At 36.3% G+C, this 22,762-nt stretch overlaps 1 protein-coding gene across 2 annotated transcripts in view; it reads left to right on the top strand.

The window, feature by feature from the left end:
• Window positions 1-22,762, top strand: part of GMDS (GDP-mannose 4,6-dehydratase) — a 623,268-nt gene that overhangs the window by 272,075 nt on the left and 328,431 nt on the right. For both annotated transcript variants that reach the window (XM_032861444.1, XM_032861446.1), the window contains 2 exons: window positions 18,337-18,529; window positions 19,357-19,461. In XM_032861444.1, coding sequence (XP_032717335.1) covers window positions 18,337-18,529; window positions 19,357-19,461 — 298 coding nt within the window. The remainder of the gene's footprint in view (window positions 1-18,336; window positions 18,530-19,356; window positions 19,462-22,762) is intronic.

The following is a 22,762-nucleotide window of genomic DNA, read 5'->3' as shown; positions in this document are numbered from 1 at the left end:
ACACAAATAAGGAAAAATGAATGGGCTATCTTTTTACATCTTCATAGTAATGTTCTCTGGTGATTTCTCAAGTCCCTTGTCTGCCCCTTAACTTCTGAGTAGCAGTTAAGCCGCCAGCACAGCTGGATCTGGCTTGTGTAAGCAAACTCAGAGCATTGCCGTGTCACTCACCATGGAGGATACAACATGGTTTCAGACAGCAAAACGGTTTCTGGCTCCACTGTTGGTTAGCTTTTACAGCGTGAAATAAAGAGAGTGGTGCCTAAACAATTTTCAGAAGTGTGGCATATTGCTGCCCTCCTACTCTCAAACACTGTGTAGTTTAAAGCAAAGAAGGTCTTGAATAGTGAGTTTGAGATTATCTTGAAAGATCAATTGCTTTTACCAAATATCTTTGACAGCCCCCAGATCCTTAAATTAGTAGCAATGAATGGAGAGATAAGTAAAACTAATGGCAAATTTAAAGTTTTGTAACGGGGCTTAGAGTCATCGTGATTCTTACGGGCTCATGAGGTCACTCCTTCACCCCTCATTTTGTTTTCAGATCAGTATTCATTTATGTAAAATCTACTTTCATATAGAAGTTTGAAGGTAAACTATTAATAAAATTTTGTGGTTATGTTGCACCTCATTTTTAGGAACTTCGGGCATCTTTCTTTGTTATTTAATCCTTACTATATTTTCAGCTCTCTGTAAGGTAGCAGAAGACTGGGTTTCATAGGGAAAACTAACACAGAAATAGTTGAAGCTTTTCACAAATGAAAGTTGTGAGCCATTGACAGTTGTAAGTTGAAGAGTGTCATAGCAGTGTCAGTGTCTGGCATAGATGGAAATACACCTGTTCCAAATTGTGCTTCCCTGGGTAGTTAATCTTGAAAGCACCCATAATAATTTCAGGTATGTAAAGTAGGTAACAATATCTCATTTATCTTAGAGAACTCCCAACAAAAGTCCTTTTCTGGGATTTTTTCTTTTAAAGATTTTATTTATTTATTTGACAGACAGAGATCACAAGTAGGCAGAGAGGCAGGCAGAGAGAGAGGGGGAGGAAAGTAAGCTCCCTGCTGAGCAGAGAGCCGGATAGATACCGGGCTTGATCCCAGGACCTGGTGACCTGAGTTGAAGGCAGAGGCTTTAACCCACTGAGCCACCCAGGCACCCCCTTTTCTGGGATATTTTTAAGAACACAAAGAATGTCTTTTACAAATTACCAGTGATTTAAGACTTTGTCTTATTATAATAAATGTTAAAAGAAAGTGATGTTCTTTTGACTAAAAGAAATGCTAAAACTTGAAATAATTGGCATTCCCTAGTTCTAGATTGTCCAGTTTTCAAATCATCGTAAATATGCCACTGGCCCCAGCTAAGCTTTGTGCATCATGAAGCATCTGTCCTGCCTCAGGATACTACTTTAAAAATAATGTACAATTCCATTGTACATTATTTTTAAAGTAGTATCTTTCTATAACAAAAAAGGCACTAGGAGGTGTTAGCCACATACTTTCAAAGTAAAAAAAAAGTAAGTGCTGTGTTTTCAGGTTTTTTTCACATTGAAACTGCTCGGCCATACAAAATTTAGATTTTGCAGGAAAACAAAGGTCACACTGAACAGGATCTGTCTTATTTGCTTTTGAATATTGTCCATGAGGATACTGGCTGCAGTGTGAGTGTACCTCCACTTCCCTGAGCTCTATAAAGTGATCAGAGAACAGCATGGACCCTGAGGCAGGACAGAGAGAATGATGGAAGAGAATGGAAGACAGTGAGGACTGTGCCTACAATACTTATGGCAAAAAGAGGAAATAAGCACAAAAGGAAATGGACTACAAAGTAAAAGGGGAAAATAATCATGATTCAAGTTGTACTTTCATGAAAACAACTAAAAACCCCAAATACTAAGAACATTAACAATGGTAATACTAGTTTTCATGATTTTTTCTTCCCAGAGAATAACTTTAATATATCTTACTGAATTGCCTTACTCTTATGCTTACATCAGGTTTGTTTCATCATTTTGTTATTACGGAAATGATTCTTCCTAAGAACTAACACATGAATTTAGAAAAAGGTGTCTGTAGAGGAAGGAGTAATTTTGAAGTCCCTGTCTTTTCTGAGCATCTCTGCCATATTTGATGAAATGGAAATACTCTGCTCTTATTATTCGTTACCTCAAGAAACTCACCAAAGGCCAATTATGTGTCCAGCACTAAGCTTGGCACCTATGCTGTTACTAACTTTCCCTCTAAAATTTGGGTTTCTTTTATGCATAATATGCTTCTCAATATAATGAGAGATATGCTCCAAATGAAGATTAAGTAAATTGTTCTTCAAATATCACTCAGTTGAAGACAGACTTCTTCCTTTTTTTTTTTTTTTTTTTATTTAGCGCTTAATCAGACTTAAGTGAAGGGTGTGCCTCATTCAAGCCTTCTGGACTCCTAATGAGCTGGTTTATGGTCTTTCTATTCATATCCTTTATTATTCTACAAAGCGTTAGTCATTGTACCCACTTCCTGGCTGAGAGTTCACAAACCAAAGTCTAACTTTTTTTTAACCCTCTCTTCATTTGATAACTGCTCTGTTTCCTTTAAATTTTTTCCTACTGCTCTAGATATTCTTTGAGTTCCAGAGGACTTTCTTAAAACACAGTTATTAGGCCTTCATGGCCTCCCAGGGGTGCAAGAAGCATGGTCTTCAACAAAGGACACTGCTTTCTGCTCTGTTCGCTCTGCTCTTTTTAGTGAGACTCCACACTTTATTGGCCATTTAGTGTCAAACCAAAGCCTCATGTTTTCAGGAAATATTCAGAACTCCAGAGGACATGGCTCCAATCATTCTTTTTCTCCTTCCTGTATTACATGCATTATTTTCATGTGGTCCATTTTGAAGTATCTTGCCATTTCTCAGCTCCTTTAGGCAGCCCCATGAAATCTTGCAATTTGCTATTTCTAGTGTGACTTTCCACTTTTCTGGAAAAACAACAGAAGCTTTGGAGATTTTTGTAGTGTACCTCCTTTGCCAGACTGTTTCAAAACATTAAATAAGGATAGTCCCTAAACCACCTACTGACAAGGATCTACTGTTTGTCTTTTGCTCTTCTTGCTTGTATGTTTCTTTTTCTTTCTTTTTTTTTTTTTGAAAATTTTATTTATTTATTTAGTTCCCAGAGAGGGGGGTGGGGGAGTGGGAGAGAGTGTGCACACAAGCAGGGGGAGTGGCAAGCAGAGGGAAAGGGAGAAACAGGATTCCTGCTAAGCAGAAGCCTGATGCAGGCTTGATCCAAGGACCCTGGGATCATTACCTGAGCCAAAGGCAGACTCTGGACCCACTGAGCCACCCAGGTGCCCCTTGCTTGTTTGTTTCTATTTTTACTTTTAGTAGTCTGTCTAGAAGCTCCTGATTGGGGTGCAGGCTACTGAGGATGGAGCAGTGAGCTCACTGATGGTGCCTAAAAGACACTGGGATACTCTCCCAGTGGCAGAATTACTGTAATTTCTTCGTTAAATGAACTTTGTTATGGCATTTGTCAAGACCTTGGACAATCTAGGTGAATTGCATTCATTGGTTTTCCCCACAGTCTTCCTTGCCTGTGTGCTTATTTATCTCCTTAAAGAATTTTGCAAAAGTAATGAGGCAGTATCTACTCTTACAAAGCTGCTTTTATTTTCTGCTGGGACATATCTTTAACTATTCAGTGGTTCTGCCCATTACACTTTGCTAGATATTTCACTATGGAAAAGACACCCAGCAGCCCGGTGATTTGAGTTCCTTTCCAGTCTGACCATCATATTACCTTTTTATGCATTAAAGTCCTATTAGTAATCTACTGGCATTTTCATCATAGTGCATATAGTTTCATAAGATCACTCAGGGCTTATTGAATGACCATCAGTCTTAGTGATTTGCCAGCATTTCAGTTTGTGTCTTAGATCTAGAACAGCTCAGTATTTGGCATTGGTCCTTCCTACCAGTTTCAGACAGCAGAACCCACCCTGTATCTCCCACAGCAATAGGGAGAAAATGTCCTAAGCTATCTCTTCCTGGGGCCCCTGCATTCCTCCCTTACCTGCATGTTCCAGCAGCCTCCCATGCACCTCTTTTGACTTCTCTTTGAACCTCACCTCTGTCTTTCTTGAGCATTAATTTTATTTTATTCTAGTTTTAGCAAATGAATCTTTTCCCCTGTTCTGCCTGTTTTGCTTGCCAGTTTGCCACACAGTTCTTGTTTAAGTTCCTGTTCATTTTCACGGGGATTTCAATAAAATATTTTCAACAAAACCTCTAGGTCTCTTGTAAGGAGTTACTTATTAAAACAAGACTTTTGTTCATTTCTCCCATGGCCTGGATATTTTATTTTATTCCTTCTAAAACTGACAGAGTATATGCTATTTATGGGAGAGAGAATAGACAAGAGAAATGGAGGCAAGGAAGGACAGAAAACTGTTTATTTACCCAAATAGCATGTTGCTTTGGTCTCTTAAAGCCTCTTTACCTAGTTATTTGTCCTAAAGGCTTTAGCTGTACTTCTTGTCTTAATGAACTGTTCCCGTGTGGATATTGAGATCTCTGTTATTGCCACCTAAGGCCATGTTCTAGTTTCTCAGACTCACTTAACCATTTCAGAAAATCCTCGTTTCTTTTTTTTTGTTTGTTTGTTCAGGCGATCTGTAAATTAAAGAATGATTAGCTGTTTAGGTATAAGGGTAAATGCTTTGTTCCTACTTTACTGTTAGTAGTATGGTCATTCCAAATGTAATTATAGTAGTCATAAAATGGAAAGTAATGCTTTATAATAATAATAAAGACTATAAGGTGTTTGCTGTGTGCTTCAGTTCACTTATACACAACTGAAGTAACTATTCATTATTTTGTCTGTACGGAGAACACCCCAAGTTACTGTAATCTGAGTAGTAACTGACAGCAAGCATTGAATACACTCGTCATTTTGGGATTATCTTCAACAAATATATTTAATCCCTTGCTTTAAGATTTTAAGGCTCTTGGTTAAGCACCTCTGATTTAAGTAATACTTCTATTCACTCCTGTGCCATCACCCTTTGTTAACAGAGAGATTGGGGGAGCATTAGATCATTTTGTTTATGTGTGATCAAAATAATTCAGAAGATGAAAATTATAAAAATTATAAAATATGTATCAATGCTAATTAGATTACTCATTTTGATTTGCATGTACGACTCTAGTGTTACATTAGTGTACTCATATCATTTTTATATTTAGTCATCAAGGTCAGGAATCTATTGACTATTTCAGACTATAGAATAAAAGGTTGTAATAGTAATACTTCAGGCTATATATACACAGAATCCAGAATGGCTGATTAGAGCTTATTAATGGGCTAGATAGGGGTTCTGAGAGATTTAGGGGCTTTTCTTCTTCTTTTTAAAAATTCAGTTTATTTAACCAAAAAAACCCCAAACAATTAATCTATTTCTCCCACCTCTCAAACCCCTTTTAGCCCTTCCTATGCCCCCAATCCCTTGCCCTGTCCTCTTACAGTCACCAGTCTATTTTCTGTATCTGTGAGCTTGGTTTTTGTTGCTGTTGTTGTTGTTTTAGATTCCACATATAAGTGAGATCATACAGTATTTGTCTTTCTGTTATTTCACTTAGCGTACTGCCCTCAAAGTCCATCTGTGTTATCACAAAAGGGAAGATTACATTCTTTTTTATTGCTGAATAATCCTCTGTGTGTGTGTATGTGTGTGTATGTACACCATATTCCTTTATCTGTTCAGTCATTGATATATGCTTAGGTTGTTTCCATATCTTGGCTGTTGTAAGTAATGCTGTAATAACATAGGAGTGCATATATGATTTTGAATTTATGGGTTTTTTTTTTTTTTTCAAGGGTTTTATTTATTTGAGGGGAGGGGAGAGAGCAAGAGAATGAGTGCATGAGCGGTGGGAAGGGGCAGGGGAAAAGGGACAAGCAGACTCTTTCCTGAGTAGGGAGCCTGACTCAGGGCTTGATCCCCAGAACCTGAAATCGTGAACAGAGCTGAAGGCAGCTGTTTAACCGACTGAGCCACCCAGGTGCCCCTATGTTTTTAGTTTTTTTGGGCAAATACCCAGAGTGGAATTTCTGGATCATATGGTAGTCCTGTTTTTAATTTTTTGAGGAAACTCCATACTGTTTGCCATAGTAGCTACACCAGTGCATTCCTCTATTCCCACCAACAGTGCACAAGGGTCCCCTATTCTCTACATCCTCACCAACGCTGGCTCTCTCTTGACTTTTTGATAACAGTTATTCTAACAAGTGTGAGGTGGTATCTCATGGTGGTTTTGGTTTGCATTTCCCTAATGGTTAATGATGTTGAGCACTTTTTTGTGTACCTGTTGGCCACGTGTATATCTTCTTTGGAAAAATATCTATTCAGATCTTTTACCCATGTTTAAATTAGGTTGATTTGGGGTTTTCTGTTTGTTTGTTTTGCTATTGAGTTGTATGAATTCTTTATATATTTTGGATATTAGCCCCTTACCAGATATACAATTAACAAGTATTTTCTCCCACCAAGTAGGCTGCCTTTCCATTTTGTTGATGGTTTCCTACACTCTGCAGATTTAATTTAATATAGTTTGTTTATTTTTGCTCTTGCTGCCTTTGTGTTTGGTATGAAATCCAGAAAATCATCACCAACACCAATGTCAAGGACCTTACCACCTGTGTTTTCTTCTAAGAGTCTTATGGTTTCAGGTTTTGTGTTTTAGTCTTTAATCCATTTTGAATAAACTTTTATATTTTGTGTAAGATAATGGTCCAGTTTAATTCTTTTGCATATGGCTGTCCAGTTTCCCCAATACATTTATTGGAGAGACTGTCCTTTTGCCATCATATATTCTTGAATCCTTTATCATGAATTAATCATTCATATGTGTATTGATTATATTAGCGGTCTCTGTTCTGTTCATCTGATCTATGTGTCTGTTTTTAGTGATGATACTGTTTTGATTGCTATAGCTTTATAATACAGCTTGAAATTAGGAAGCATGATGCCCCCAGTTTTGTTCTTTCTCAAGATTGCTTTGGGTTGGGGTGCCTGGGTGGCTCAGTGGGTTAAAGCTTCTGCCTTCAGCTCAGGTCATGATCTCAGGGTCTTGGGATTGAGCCCCGCATCAGAGAGCCTACCTCCCCCTCTCTCTCTGCCTGCCTCTCTGCCTACTTGTGATCTCTGTCAAATAAATAAATAAATAAAAATCTTTAAGATTGTTTTGGGTTTTAGGGGTCTTTTGTGATTCCATACAGGTTTTAGGATTGTTTGTTCTATTTCTTTGAAAAATGCCAGTATAATTTTGATAGGGATTGTATTAGATTTGTATATTGCTTTGGGTAGTGTGGACATTTTAACAATATTAGTTCTTCCAATCCATGAATGTGGAATATCTTTCCATTTATTTGTGTCTTCTTTAGTTTCTCTCATCAATGACTAGTAGTCTTCCATATATAGGCCTTTCACCTCCTTGGTTAAATTTATTTTTAGTTTTTTCTATTTTTGATGCAATTGTAATTGGCATTGTTTTCTTAATTATTCTTTTTTAATAATATGCTATTAGTGTACAGAAACAAAATAAATTTTTGTGGATTGATTTTATATCCCCCATCATTACTGACTTTATTAGTTCTAACAGTTGTAGGTTTTTTTGTTGTTGTTGTTGGAGCCTTTAGGGTTTTCTGCATATAATATCTTATCATATGCAAATAGTGATAGTTTTATTTTTTCCTTTCCAATTTGGATGACTTTTTTTTTTTTTTTTCCTTTCCTAACTGCTCTGGCTAGGACTTCGAATATTATGTTGTGTAAAAGTGGTGAAAGTGTGCATCCTTGTCTTATTCCTGATATTAGAAGAAATGCTTTCAGCCTTTCACTACTGAATATGATTTTAGCTATGGGCTTGTTGTATATGGCCATTATTATGTTGAAATACATTTCCTTTTTACTCGTTTTGTTGAGTTTTTATCATAAATAGGTGGTGAATTTGTCAGTTGATTTCTCTGCATCTTTTGAGATGATGATATGATTTTTATCCTTCATTTTGTTAGTTTGATATGTCACAATGACGGATGTGCTGCTGTTGAACTATCCTTGTGTCTCTGCATCTCTGGAATAAATTCCATTTGATCATGGTATATAAGTTTTTTAATGATCATTAAAATTCAGTTTGCTAATTTTTTTGAGAATTTTTGTATCTATGTTCATCAGGGATATTAGCTATTTATTTATTTATTTATTTATTTTGGTGGCATCATTGTCTGCTTTTGGTATCAGGGTAATGTTGGCCTCATAAAATATATTTGGGAAAGTTTTCCCCACTTCTGTTTTTTGCAAGTGTTCAAGAAGTATTGGTATTCTTCTTTGAATGTTTGGCACGATTAACCAGTGAAGCCATCTGGTATTGGACTTTTGTGTTTTAGGAGGTTTTTAATTACTGATTCAACTTCCTTTTGTAATTGGTCTGGTCAGATGTTCTGTTTCATGATTCAGTCTTGGTGGGTTGTATGTTTCTAGGAATTTATTCATTTCTTCTAAGTTGTCTAGTTTCTTGTTTAATTGGTCATAATAGTCTCTTCTGATTTTTTTTTCATTTCTGTGGTTTCTGTTTTAACATCTCTTCCATTTTTTATTTTAGTTATTTGAGTCCTCTCTTTTTTTCTTGGTAAGTCTAGGTAAAGATGTTATCTTTAATGAAAAATTAGTCCATAGTTTCATTGATCTTTAGTATTGTCTTCTTTATTTTTTAATCTCTATTTCATTTACTTCTCCTCTAATCATTGTTGTTATCTTTCTTCTACTAACTTTGTCTTTTGTTTGCTCTCCTTTTTCTAGTTCCTTGAAGCTGCAGTTAGATTGTTTATTTAAAACTTTCTATATTTCTTGGGATAGGCATGCATCCCATAAATTTTGGTATATTACATTTCCATTTGTGTTTGTCTCAAGGTATTTTTTGTTTTTCTTTTGATTTCTCCTTTTACCCATTGGTTTTTCAGTAGCTTGTTGTTGACTTGCCATATTTTTCAGTTTTCTTCATGTGTTTAATTTCTCGTTTCATTCCTTTGTGGTCAGAAAAGGTGTTTGATATCATTCAGGTTTTCTTGAATTTGTTTTCTGAACTAACATAGGATCTTTCTTAGATGGAGCTTTTCTTCTTTAACCACATTCTGAAATATTAATACTCTTTGATACCACTGGTATACAGCAGACATTCTTTTCTTATGCCATGACTCCTTCAATAGTTTGGTGAAGCCTATAAGAAGTCTCAGAGTAATGTTTTTCAAAAGTATAAAGCAAAAACACTTAGGATTACAAAAGAAACTAATTATATTCATATATTAATGTTATAATATTTGCAAAGCAAGCTTGTGAAGTAATAATGTGATGTGATATATTATATAACAAGACCTGAAGTCACTACTGTGACTTCAAAGTAGTGATGGACGCAAGTAATACTTTAGACCTCTGTAACAACTATGTCGTAGTATAAAAATGTCTGTTATAGGCATTGATGGAAAAGTCACATGTGGTGCTTACTGCCAAGGATTTTTGCTTGTATTCAAAATTGAGAGAAATTCTAAATTTCATATAGAATTTGATAAAAATGGAAGTGTATATTTTACTTATCCAGATTAGTGTGTGCCTCCTTAAATTCGATCCATAGACCTTGTGGACCTTGGTTAACCATCCCAATGTAATGAATTTCATGAAGTAAACTTGCTGATTATTTCTGCTTATCAGTAAAGAATCTCTGCAAGCTTCTTGAAAAATTGGATAATTACTTCTGATTCTGTTTTCTCACATAAAAATCATTACAGGTTTTTGTGTGTTTATCACCAGCTGGTACAACCCTGTAAACTAGAAAAGAAAAAGATGTATGATATAGCTGATTTGTGATAATTGGAGTCACAAAGTATTTTTAAATTAAGATTTTCTACAAAGCTAAAGAGACTTAGTTTAATTGTTTTCTTTTTATCAATCTGTGGCCTTTCTTTTCTTTTTTTTTTTTTAAAGATTTTATTTATTCATTTGACAGACAGATCACAAGTAGGCAGAGAGGCAGGCAGAGACAGAGAGAGGAGGAAGCAGGCTCCCTGCTGAGCAGAGAGCCCGATATGGGGCTCGATCCCAGGACCCTGAGATCATGACCTGAGCTGAAGGCAGAGGCTTTAACCCACTGAGCCACCCAGGCGCCCCAATCTGTGGCCTTTCTTAAATGAGAAGTCAAGAAAAGTTTAAAGGAATGGGACCAGATATTCTTGGAGGATACAGAATATGGCAAAGCATTGTGATTGAGGTGTTACTGCTGAAGTAGGGAAAAAACCCATTTCAGAAATGAAGATTTTCAAACTGAAGGAATGTCCTTGGGATAGCTGAGCTTCCTTTAGATATTAGTAAATGGGAAGGGTTATAAGATTTGGTAAGGCACTACAGTGTGGTTGACCTTCCACAGCAGGAACTGTGCTCTTCAAGAAAGCAAAAATGTCAGAAAACTCCTGAGAGTAGAGTACCATATATCTTTTCCACTCTCATTAGTAAAAGTTTCAATTTGTCTTTATGGGTAAAAATGTTAACTTGTGAAAAAAAAATTAGTGTTAGTCATTCATTCAACAGATCTTTTCATACCCTACATTGATAGTAAGCAATAAGGATGACACATGGAAAACTCTGGTCCCTATAGAGTTTTCCCACAGTGTGGGAAGTGGAAAGAGACAGAAACAGTGCGGTGTTGCAGTGACTCTCATCAAAGTTGTTACAGAATGTGGTTTGTCCGGGAATCGTTCCCTTGGTCTATATAATGAAAGTTCTGATTCCTGATCTGCTTAGAAGATTTCAAAAAATTAATGGAAACTACATATTAATTTTCACTGAGCATACAAAGGTAAACAAAGATGTCACATTTATTTAGTCTAGCAGGAGTTTATCACTTCAGTGAAGTAATAACCTTATGATTATTTGATGCCCCAATTCATAATTATAAAAGGTTTTGAACAAAAATATAAGCACAATGTAAGGAAAAATCATATAAAATTAGGCTTATAAATGTGAGGAATAAAAGTTTCTGAGCTGGGCCTTGGCTGGGCTGGGAGCAAATAGAGCTAAGACTGGGACTGTCGTGCATAGGAAGAAGCCCTGGGGGAATGATGCTGCTCCTCTGTTCTGAAACATTGTTGCCTCCTCAGTACCTGTTAACCCAACTACCGACCCACACAGAAAGCCTGTTCCAGAAAGGCCTCTACTGGTGTGTACAAAATCAGTGTCTTCTGTTTCTCGTCCTTTTCTCCATTGAAACTGGAAACTTGTTATTTCCCAAACATGGCCAGTGCATTTTCCCTCCCTTTGCTCCTGCTGGCCCATCCATTAGAATGCTTCACATCCCCCCTGCACTTGCTTATGCAGGCCATCTCCTCCCTGATCCCTTCTTTGATTTGTCCTCATTATCTCGCCTTCTTTCACTCCCTAACCACCCCCTGGCTGCACACATGTTTCAGCCATGCCTCTCCTAGTCCCTGTTGCATCCATTACCTGTAAGGCTGGTGAGAGGGACAGAGGTCTGTTTCTTTTCACCTTTGTATTTCCTGAATCAGGACATGATGCCCTGCTGCTTAGGGAAGGTGCTTCTAAAATAGGAATGTACCCTCTCTAGATCCCCTCGAGAAAGCCCTTCCTGTCCACTGACCTGAAATTCTTCTGGATCCATACTCTTATTGTGGCTATTAAAACAGATGAGCTTCAAGTCCTAGTTGCTACGTAAATGCCAGCTTTGCTGGATTTCTGCTGAGAAAGACTGATTCACAGTAGAAAGTAATGTTTAATTGTTGTTCTCATTGATTAACAACTTTTGCTTGTAGATTCAAAGTCTTGAGGAACAGTAAAATAGTGCAGCTGCTTGTGTGGTCTTAGGTATTTCCAGCCTACTGATATTTTGAGCCTCCTTTTGTCTCTGAAAGCAAAGGTTAGAGGAAATGTTCTTCTGGTCTCTGGTTATCTTTTCCCACATCTAATTCTTTTGCCAAACCAATCTTTTTTCTGAGGCAACATTTTTATTTGGGAAACGTTGGCTCATTCACTGAGATTTTAAAAATTTCATGTATTTCATATGTGAAGTTCACTCCATTGTTAATTGTATAATAAGGTCATTAGGGAATTATATGCGCAAACTTCAGGATTAATGACACCTTATTAATTCAAGTAATATTTCTTAGGCAACTTCTATGTGGCAGGGACTCTTCTAAGTGGTAGGAAGCATGAGGGGTTTTAGGCCAGCTAGACAAGTGAAGACATGAGCAGTCTTCCTTACAGTCAAAAGTGCTGGGTACTCTGAAGAGAAGCTTGCAGTGAGAAGATGGAGTGAAGGGAATTATTTGTTGTAGATGGCAAGGTCAGAGAAGGCCTTGTGAGGGAAAGAAAGGAGGGGGTGAGCCACACAAATATCTGGGGGCAAAATGTTCTGAGTAGAGAGGTGAGTGAACACCCAGGCCCTGAGGCAGTGCTTACTGGGAGCACTGAGGGACCAGTGGGGCTGGCATGGGGGAGGTAAGGGAGTGAGGCTGGAGAGACCAAGTCATGTGGGACTTGGAGGCAGCATCATTCATCCATAAGGACGCAGAAAGGCAAATGACATATGTGGTCTAGGGCAACATATATTATAAATAATTTTATGTTTCTTTAAATTCCTCCATAAATTTTTTTTGTTGTTGCAGCTGAAAAACCTGAAAGAAGTGAGGCATTATTTATCAATTTGTTATGAAATTCTCTTCCTTCTACTGTTTTTGACATATTTTTCCATACTAAAATTGTTATTGAAATATGTTTTTCCAGTTCATTTGACTTTAGAAGATAAGAGTTCCATTAGTATTTGTAGGGTACTTAAATATATTTCATTTATTTTGTTGTAAGTAAGTAGAATTTTTCTTCAAATGGCTTTTCATTTTTAAATTTTGGATGTATTTTCATCTGTGTGCCACTCTAGGGAATTGACAGGTGAACAGAAATAGTCAAGGTCCTTGCCCCTGTGAAGCTTATGGTCCAGTGTATTTGTGTAGCAGGGACTAGTTTTTGTTTGTGTTTTTTCATTCATCTCAGCTTTTGCTTTTAAAATTCTAAACATGTGTACTCTTTAATCCATATTTTGAGGTAAGAGAAAGTATGAGGGGGTATCTGTGGGGTAGTTTTGATAAACTATTCACACTGGATATTTGCTGGTGACTAGAGCCATCTGCCTCACTATAGACTAAAAAAATGAAACTCATAGCTAAGCTTTGGTTCAGGGTTGTTCCCTAAATATTCTCATTATGAAAAAGAGAAACTAGTCAGCATAGAGAATAAAGATCAGCATAAGAATGAGTTTGAACTGAAAAACCCACTAAGTAAGGCAGTGGGCCTCCCCTGAAGAATTCCAAAATGGTTCTTAATCAGCAGTCTCTCAGGAAATAGCCAAGATCTTAAGTTCAAGGGCTGGAATGTTCTTGGGTGAGGAATCTCAAGTGTGACATTTCTGACATCAAGTATTCAATTTTGGTGATCATTTATAATAGGTAAAAATGGGAGCGCTCCAATCACCACCATATGGAAACCACTCTACTAATTGGACACAGTTCATGTTCTTTTATAATAATCTAATATTAATAACATTTTAATTGTTGTCAACAATATATTACAAAGGATGTTAAAGGTCATCTAGTTCAAGATTTTCTCATCTGCAGTTCATGAATCCTTAGTAGGCAACACGGCAACTCTCTGGGTACATGTACACTTGTACATATGTGTATTTCTGTTTCTCTCCAGAGAGTCTGAGGCTTTCAGGATATCTGTACAGAGTCTGAGCCTCAGAAAGGCCAAGCCCTGCTTTTGTGGTGAGCACCATTCCAGGAACAGAGGCCCAGATTTGCTGTTGCTGACTTTCAGTGTGACTTTATAAAATTCTTCTCTCTGAACCTCAGGATTGCTTTCTATTTCTCCTAGAATTGTTATAAAGCCCCAACAGAAGCACTTTTGAATTGTAAAGTGTCCTATAAATGTACAGTTGTGGCACTGTACTGTGAGAAAACTGCAGCTAGGAAGTTGAGTGTCTGCTCTAGAACCGACAGAGCCATGACCCCTCATCTCCTGAGGCCCACACAATATGGGGCCCTCAATATGGGGCCACAGCTTTTTGTGAGAACAAAATGGCCCAATACCAAGACCATTCAGTGGAAAAAGCATAGTCCTTTCAACAAATGGTGCTGGGGTAACCTGACATCCATGTGCACACAACTAATTCAGACCTCTAACCCATAACATACATAAAAATTATCTAAAACTGGATTAAAGACCCAAATGTAAGATATAAAACTATAAAACTCCTAGAATAGAAGAAGAGAGTGAATCTTCATGTTCTTGAGTTAAGTAAAGCATTCTAAGATACGACACCAAAAGCACAAACAATAAATGCAAAATTCAACGAACTGGACTTTTGTACTTCATAGTACACCATTAAGAAAGTGAAAACTGTTTGTACACCTTAAATTTACACCATGATACATGTTAGTTATATCTCAATAAAGCTGAGGGAAAAAGTGAAAAGACGACTCTCATAATGGGAGAAAATTGCAAGGCATATATCCAGTAAGAGATTTTTATCCAGAATATATAAAGAACTTTCATAACTAAATAATAAAAAGACAAATAACCAGTCTTAAAAATGGGTGAAACAGCTACATAGACATCTTTCCAAATAAGATATGCCAATGGCCAGTAAGCACATGAAAAGATGGCTTAACATCATTAGTCATCAGGGAAATGCAAATCAAAACCACAATGAGAAATTTGTGTGGAACCATGAAAGAATCCTAATAACCAGAGCAAAATATTGAGAAAGAACAAAACTGGAGGCATCATGCTTCCTCATCTCAAGCTGTATTATAAAGCTATAGCAATGAAAACGGTATAGTATATCAGCATAGAAACAGACACATAGGTTAGATGAACAGAACTGAGACTGCTAAAATAAATCAACACACATATGAATGATTAGTTCATGATAAAGGATTCAAGAATATATGATGGTGAAAGGACAGTCTCTCCAATAAATGGTATTGGGGGAACTGGACAGCCATATGCAAAAAATTAAACTGGACCACTATCTTACACCAAATACAAAAGTTTATTCAAAATGGATTAAAGACTTAAACACAAAACCTGAAACCATAAGACTCCTAGAAGAAAACACAGGTGGTAAGGTCCTTGACATTGGTTTTTGGATTTCACACCAAACACAAAGGCAGCAAGAGCAAAAATAAACAAGTGGGACTATATTAAATTAAATCTGCAGAGTGTAGGAAACCATCAACAAAATGGAAAGGCAGCCTACTTGGTGGGAGAAAATACTTATTAATCGTGTATCTGGTAAGGGGCTAATATCCAAAATATATAAAGAATTCATACAACTCAATAGCAAAACAAACAGAAAACCCCAAATCAACCTAATTTAAACATGGGTAAAAGATCTGAATAGACATTTTCCCAAAGAAGACATACACATGGGCAACAGGTACACAAAAAGGTGCCCGACATCATTAACCATCAGGGAAATGCAAACCAAAACCACCACGAGATACCACCTCACACCTGTTAGAATAGCTGTTATCAAAAAGTCAAGAGAGAGCCAGCATTGGTGAGGATGTAGAGAATAGGGGACCCTTGTGCACTGTTGGTGGGAATAGAGGAATGCACTGGTGTAGCTACTATGGCAAACAGTATGGAGTTTCCTCAAAAAATTAAAAACAGAACTACCATATGATCCAGAAAATCCTAAGGAAATGAGAACACTAACTGAAAAAGATAGCTGCATCCTCATGTTGATTGGAGCATTACTTATAGTAGCCAAGATACACAAGGAAACTAAGTGTCCATTGATGGCTGAAGGGATAAAGCAGATGTGTGTGTGTGTGTGTGTGTGTGTGTGTGTGTATACATACACATGTATACATACACAATGGAATATTACTCAGTCATAGGGAAGAAACATATTGCAACAACATATAAGAGCCCAGAGGACATTATTATAAGTAAAAAAGGTCAGCCGAAAAAGACAACTATTATATGATTTTACCTATATATGGAATCTAAAAAAGGAATGAAGAAAACAAACACAGTCATAGATACAGAGTTGCCAGAAACAAGGGGGTGGAGGTGGTGGACAGTAGATGAAATGGGTGAAGGTGGTCAAAAGGTACAAACTTGTAGTTGTAAAATGATTAAGTAATGGACATGTATGGTGACTGTAGTTAATACTGTATTGTTTGCATGTTTGCAAGAGAGTAGATCTTAAAAGTTAACAGAAAGTTTTGTAACTCTGTAGTGATGGATGTTAACTTGACTTATTGTGGTGATTCATGATATATACATGAATATACATGATATATACATAAATCATTACATACACTTGAGACAAAGGTAATATTATATCAATTATACCTTAATAATTCAAAAAAAAAAAAAGCCCAGTGATGTACAGTTTCACACTCACTGGGATGTCTAAAATCAAAAAGACAGACCACGGTAAGTACTGAGTAAGGTAGGGAATAGTTAGAACTCTTATTTACTGCTGGTGAGAATGAAATGATGCAGCTACTTTAGAAAACAGTGTGGCAGTTCCTCAAAATGTTACATGTTGTATGAAAATGATCTATTCCTAGGTACATGTCCAAGAGAAATGAAAATATGATATGTAAAGGAAATCAGTCACAAAAGGCCACATATTATGATTCTATACATGAAATATCCAGAATAGGTCACTGCATAGATACAGGAAGTAGATTAGTGGCCGTGGGGGTGTGATGGGAAGACAGTAAGTGATTGCTGATGGATACCAAGTTTTCTCTGGGGATAATGAACACATTCTGGAATTCATCGGTGGTGATGGTTGTGCAATGCTGTAAATATACTAAAAACCAGTGAGTCGTAAACTTTAGAATGTATGTAAATTTTATGATATGTAAATTTTATTGCAGTAAACCATTATTTGAAAAGAATAAAGTAACCCCAAATTGTGCTTTCTTGACTTTGAAGGATTGGGGATGAAAAATTCTTTTATTGTTTTATCTCATAGCTGCTGTGAGTTTTACTAACAGGCTTAGATTACATGATTGTAGTAGTCTTGAGTCAGGTGCCTGGTCACCTGTCACCCGTTCCCTAAATACCGTGCGCACAGACAAGACTGTAGCTTGTGCCCAAGTAACACTCAGGACTAGCAGCAATGTGGGCCAGTAACCTCCTCACCCCAGAGCCAGGTTTTTCCAGGTGAGTATTGAGGTCATTCTCCAGGCAGCAGGGAAGCATCTTTGCATTGTGACCAGCTGTATTTGGCCTGCAAATAAACCAGCAACAAAGATTTTCAGCCTTACTATTTTGGGATATTTTAATATTAGGTTAACTTGTTTATTATGTTTAGAAATAATTTTAGAAAAAACATATCAGTCACCTTTATTTTTAAGGAATATGTTAAGAAACTAAAAAAATACAGAATTATTCCTTAATACCCTCTTTTTAGAATTAATTCAGTTTTATACGTTAGCATCTTACTGTAGTCAGTGTCTCATAATTAAAAGATTATATGTATATATGTAATATACTAAAAAGTAATTCTTGATTTTATTTAAAAATATTTTAATAACAATATTTTAAAATTAACAATATTTTAAAAACAATATTTTAAAAAATCAACTGTGTCTAAAGCACACGTTCTCAAACTTCTCTGAGAGTCAAAGTCAACTGGGACTCATTATAAACGGGGATTTTTCTAGGCTTCCATACCCAAGAGATTGGTTCAATTCTGAATTTTTAGAAACCTCCCAGATGATTCAGAGGAGCAGTTTGTACTTTGAGAAACACTGCCTTAGGAACTTCAGCCTAGAATTGTTCTTCATTGGGGCGCATGGGTGGCTCAGTCATTTAAACGTCTGCCTTCGGCTCAGGCCCTGATCCTGGAGTCCTAGGATGGGATCCTGCATTGGACTCCCTGCTCAGTGGAGTCTGCTTCTCCCTCTGCCCTTTATCCCACTTGTGCTATCTCTCTCTCTCAAATAAATAAAGCCTCTGAAAAAAGAATTGTTCTTCATTTTACCATAGATAATTAGTTGGTATTTCTTAAGATATTTTCAACCATTTGATGTTAGAAATAGATGACCTTCATGCACTTATTCTGCTCTTAGAAAATAATATTTTGTCACAAACATAACATTTCTAAGTCTGTGAAATGTAAGATGTGTTTGTTACCACTGTCAGCACCTTTGTTGCTGCTACCCATTAATGTGGTACTATCTTCACCTGCTATTTCCAGATTTCTTTTGACCTAGCCGAATATACTGCGGATGTTGATGGAGTTGGCACTTTACGACTTCTGGATGCAGTTAAGACCTGTGGCCTTATCAACTCTGTGAAGTTCTACCAAGCCTCAACAAGTGAACTCTATGGGAAAGTGCAAGAAATACCCCAGAAGGAGACGACTCCTTTTTATCCTCGGTCACCGTATGGTGAGAATTCATGGGTACAGCCTTATGCATGTGCCGTGCAGGTTTTCTTGGCATGGGGCATGCATGTGTTTCTGCTTTAAATCCATTCCTGTCTCTCGTCTGAAGTCATTTGACTGTGACATTAAGATTAGACTTAAATGACTAGAAATGGGGAAGCAGAACATTATACACTCCTCACTCTTAAGTATTTGCTGTCACTGCCTCCAGGACGAAATTACCACTTCACTTGAGTGATCCACGTTCATCCAGCCCTTCTGTACACATCACTTTGAAAGGAAAATTAGACCCACAAGAATTTTTTTACTTAACTGTTGTGAGATTTGCTGAAGTGATAGGTTTCATGTTTTTTATTTCCCCAATGGAAGTTTCCCTGGGTTCAATTTTTTTTTTTTAAAAGGGGTCGGTTACATCTTATGTATTTGTAAAAAAGAGTATTCATGAAAGGCTTCAGTGATCAAACTTCAAAGCATCTAGAATATTAAGATTTCATATTTTTTTTTTACTTTCTAATTCCTTAAAACTAGGAAAAAGGAAATAAGACCTTAGGTCAACTCGACCTATTGTGCACATTATCACCGAATCAGTTAGACTGTAGAAGACAGAACTGTGGGTATTACAAAAGTAAAAAAAAATCTTAAATATTTTCTTGTGCACATGATTAACTGGCAAAGGAACCTTTAGTCATTGGCTTTGACTCATCTTTTTCTAACTTAGTATATTACAAATTAATTTTTGCATGTTGTTACTTGTTTAAGGTGAGTGAAAAATCACCATCTTTTATTATAAAACACCATCTCTTATTTGCTTTTAAAAAATTATTCCAACAGGGGCTGCTAAACTCTATGCCTATTGGATTGTGGTAAACTTCCGGGAAGCATATAATCTCTTCGCAGTGAATGGCATTCTCTTCAATCATGAGAGTCCCAGAAGAGGTCAGTAAATATGGTAATGGACAAGACAGTTTCAGACTAACAATAACTAAAAAAGTTATATGTCACATTCTGCATATGTACTGAATAGACTGGGGAAAACTTCACATCTACTTTTAACTACAGTTGACCCTTGAAAAATGGTTTGAACTTTGCAGGTTTACTTACACGGATTTTTTACAGTACAGTACTCTAAATGTATTTTCTCTTATGATTTTCTTAATATTTTCTTTTTTCTAGCTAAGTTTATTGTAAGCATACAGCATATAGTACATATAACTTACAAAATATGTGATCATCTTTAATACATATAACATACAAAATATGTGTTGATCAATTTATATTATTGGTAAGGGTTCTAGTCAACAGTAGGCTGTTAATTAAATTTGAGGGAATCAGAAGTTATATGCCTATTTTCTACTGCATGGAGTATTACCATCTGTTACCCATCCATATTGTTCAAGAGTCAACTATATTGTGAATGTCAGAAGAGGTAAATGAAGAAATATAAATCCAAACTTAATTACTTAGTATGTTTGCTAGGTTTTTATTAAACATGAAAACTATACACTGTTCTTATTTTACCATTTTCATTAGTAGGTCTTATCAAGCACGTTTTACCTAAGTATTAGGAAGTTTCCAAATGAATGGAAAGGAATATACTAATGCTTGTTTCTGGAAGTCCCTCTTATGCATGTAGACTCAACTTGTAGAATATATGTATATTACTTTGAGTCCATTAGATATTCAGTATTCTTTCTTTATATTTCATTTAAGGAGACATCCATAAATTACTGTGCTTCTAAAGTATATGTTAAAGTAATTTGAAATCAGTGCTGATATGTAGAATCATTATCCTTTTTTTTTTTTTCTCCATAAAACTGTGTTTTGTTTGCATTGGCTTGTTTGCTTTTCACAGTTGCTGTTGAGACTGTCAGCAACATGCTAGCTTTTCTGTTCCAAATTTTAAGCTTTAAATAAGAAAATGTGTATTCTTATCATTATTTCTTATTTGCTGAAGTATGAGAAAACTTTACAAAGCATGTCTACTCTTCACAAAATGAAAATTATTTGTACAATCTAATTCTAAGATGTTTTATACAATTTCACTATCATTTAGCCTTTTAGCTTGAGAACAAATGAAAAGTCCATATAAGTCCAAATGTTATAAGTTGTTTCATGTCCAACAACTAGTAATGCTTATAACTTTTTCAATGAAATTTTATGTGACTATATAGCTACATAATTAACCTATGAGTCATGAGGAAAGAATAAAGTGACAGATATATAAAGGTGTCTTAAATATCAATACATTTTTATTTTATAATTGTGTAACTTAAAAATTCCCATTATATGATGCTAAAGAATAAGAACCCAGTCTGTCATGCCAATTGCCCCAAAAGAAAACAACTTAATAAGCAGCCAGAAAAATATCTTTAAATAATTTTGTGGTTCTGGGTGTCCGTAGTAGAGGGAAAATAAAAAAAGGAAAATCTTACCTCTCCTTGGCCACGTCATTTGGTATGCAGGATGCTCAAGGTACCTGCTCAGTAAATGATAGCCTCTGCCTCTTTCCTCCTAAACATGTTTATACCCATTGTTTGGGTGTCTATACTTTTCCCCTTTCAACTTTCTACCTGCAGAACAAAATAAAGAAGTAAAAGTCAAGGGGCACCTGGGTGGCTCAGTGGGTTAAAGCCTCTGCCTTCAGCTCAGGTCATAAACCCAGGGTCCTGGGATCGAGCCCTGCATCGGGCTCTCTGCTCAGCAGGAAGCCTGCTTCCCCTCTCTCTCTCTGCCTGCCTCTCTGCCTACCTCTCTGCCTGCTTGTGATCTCTGCCTGTCAAATAAATAAATAAAATCTTAAAAAAAAAAAAGTAAAAGTCAATTGTTTTGGATCAGGTCAGGATAGGGAAAAATATTTTTAGTTGCAGAAGGAAAAGATACATTAAAATATGACCTTCCCCCCCTCCAAAAAAAAATCTTCTATTTGCATATGTTATAATGAGAACTAATTCTTGTCTTTGTCAGTGTTAAACCCTTCTTTTAAAAAATTATTTTAAAATTAATACTTCTTTCTTCCCTCTCACTCCCTCTTACTGACTCCCAGCTCTGTCCTCAGGCCCACTAAAATTCCTTCAAAAACACTCCAAGTGTCTTTATCTTAAACATACAGAGTTATTCTATATATACTATTCTACATCGAGGGCTTTTGTTAAATGTTTGTCTAAAAATTGACTTTGTAGCATACACCGTTCTGCTTTATTTTATTATATATCTGAAAATCAATAGCTCATGTTTTGTTTCATTTACTATCAAATAATGAAAAATAAATAGGAGTATATGTGGAAATAATATAATATTTAAGATATCTAATACTTAATACTTAGAGCTTTTTTGAAAGTTGGAAATTAATTTTCATATTAACTTAATCCTACCATAATACTATTGTTTTGTCACAGTGATATTTTCCAAAGAGATTCTCTGCCAGACTGAGAATTCCTTAATTGTAGGACTGTATTATATTTTCAAATCTTCAGCTTACAAAATAGTACCTATCTGTTAATGAACATTCAGTATTTTTAATGAATGAATGAATGAATATCTCGTGTTTTAGTAAAATGTTACAGACTTTAAAGGTGGGCAGTCTGAATTACAGAACAGTAGGGGTTTATTTAAAAGTGTGAAATAACCAGAAAAGACAGCGAATAGCCAAAGGAATATTGAAAAAGAAAGCCAAAGTTGGTGGCATCACAATTCCGGACTTCAAGCTCTATTACAAAGCTGTCATCATCAAGACAGCATGGTGCTGGCACAAAAACAGACACATAGATCAATGGAACAGAATAAAGAGCCCAGAAATAGACCCTCAACTCTATGGTCAACTAATCTTCGACAAAGCAGGAAAGAATGTCCAATGGAAAAAAGACAGCCTCTTCAATAAATGGTGTTGGGAAAATTGGACAGCCACATGCAGAAAAATGAAATTGGATCATTTCCTTACACCACACACGAAAATAGACTCAAAATGGATGAAGGACCTCAATGTGAGAAAGGAATCCATCAACATCCTTGAGGAGAACACAGGCAGCAACCTCTTTGACCTCAGCCGCAGCAACATCTTCCTAGGAACATCGCCAAAGGCAAGGGAAGCAAGGGCAAAAATGAACTATTGGTATTTCATCAAGATCAAAAGCTTTTGCACAGCAAAGGAAACAGTTCACAAAACCAAAAGACAACTGACAGAATGGGAGAAGATATTTGCAAACGACATATCAGATAAAGGGCTAGTGTCCAGAATCTA

Source organism: Lontra canadensis, unplaced genomic scaffold, assembly GCF_010015895.1.
Source record: "Lontra canadensis isolate GAN:19392208 unplaced genomic scaffold, GSC_riverotter_1.0 scaffold21, whole genome shotgun sequence".
NCBI lineage: Eukaryota > Metazoa > Chordata > Mammalia > Carnivora > Mustelidae > Lontra > Lontra canadensis.
Note: the sequence above shows the minus strand (reverse complement) of the source record. Positions and strands in the feature narration are given on the sequence as shown.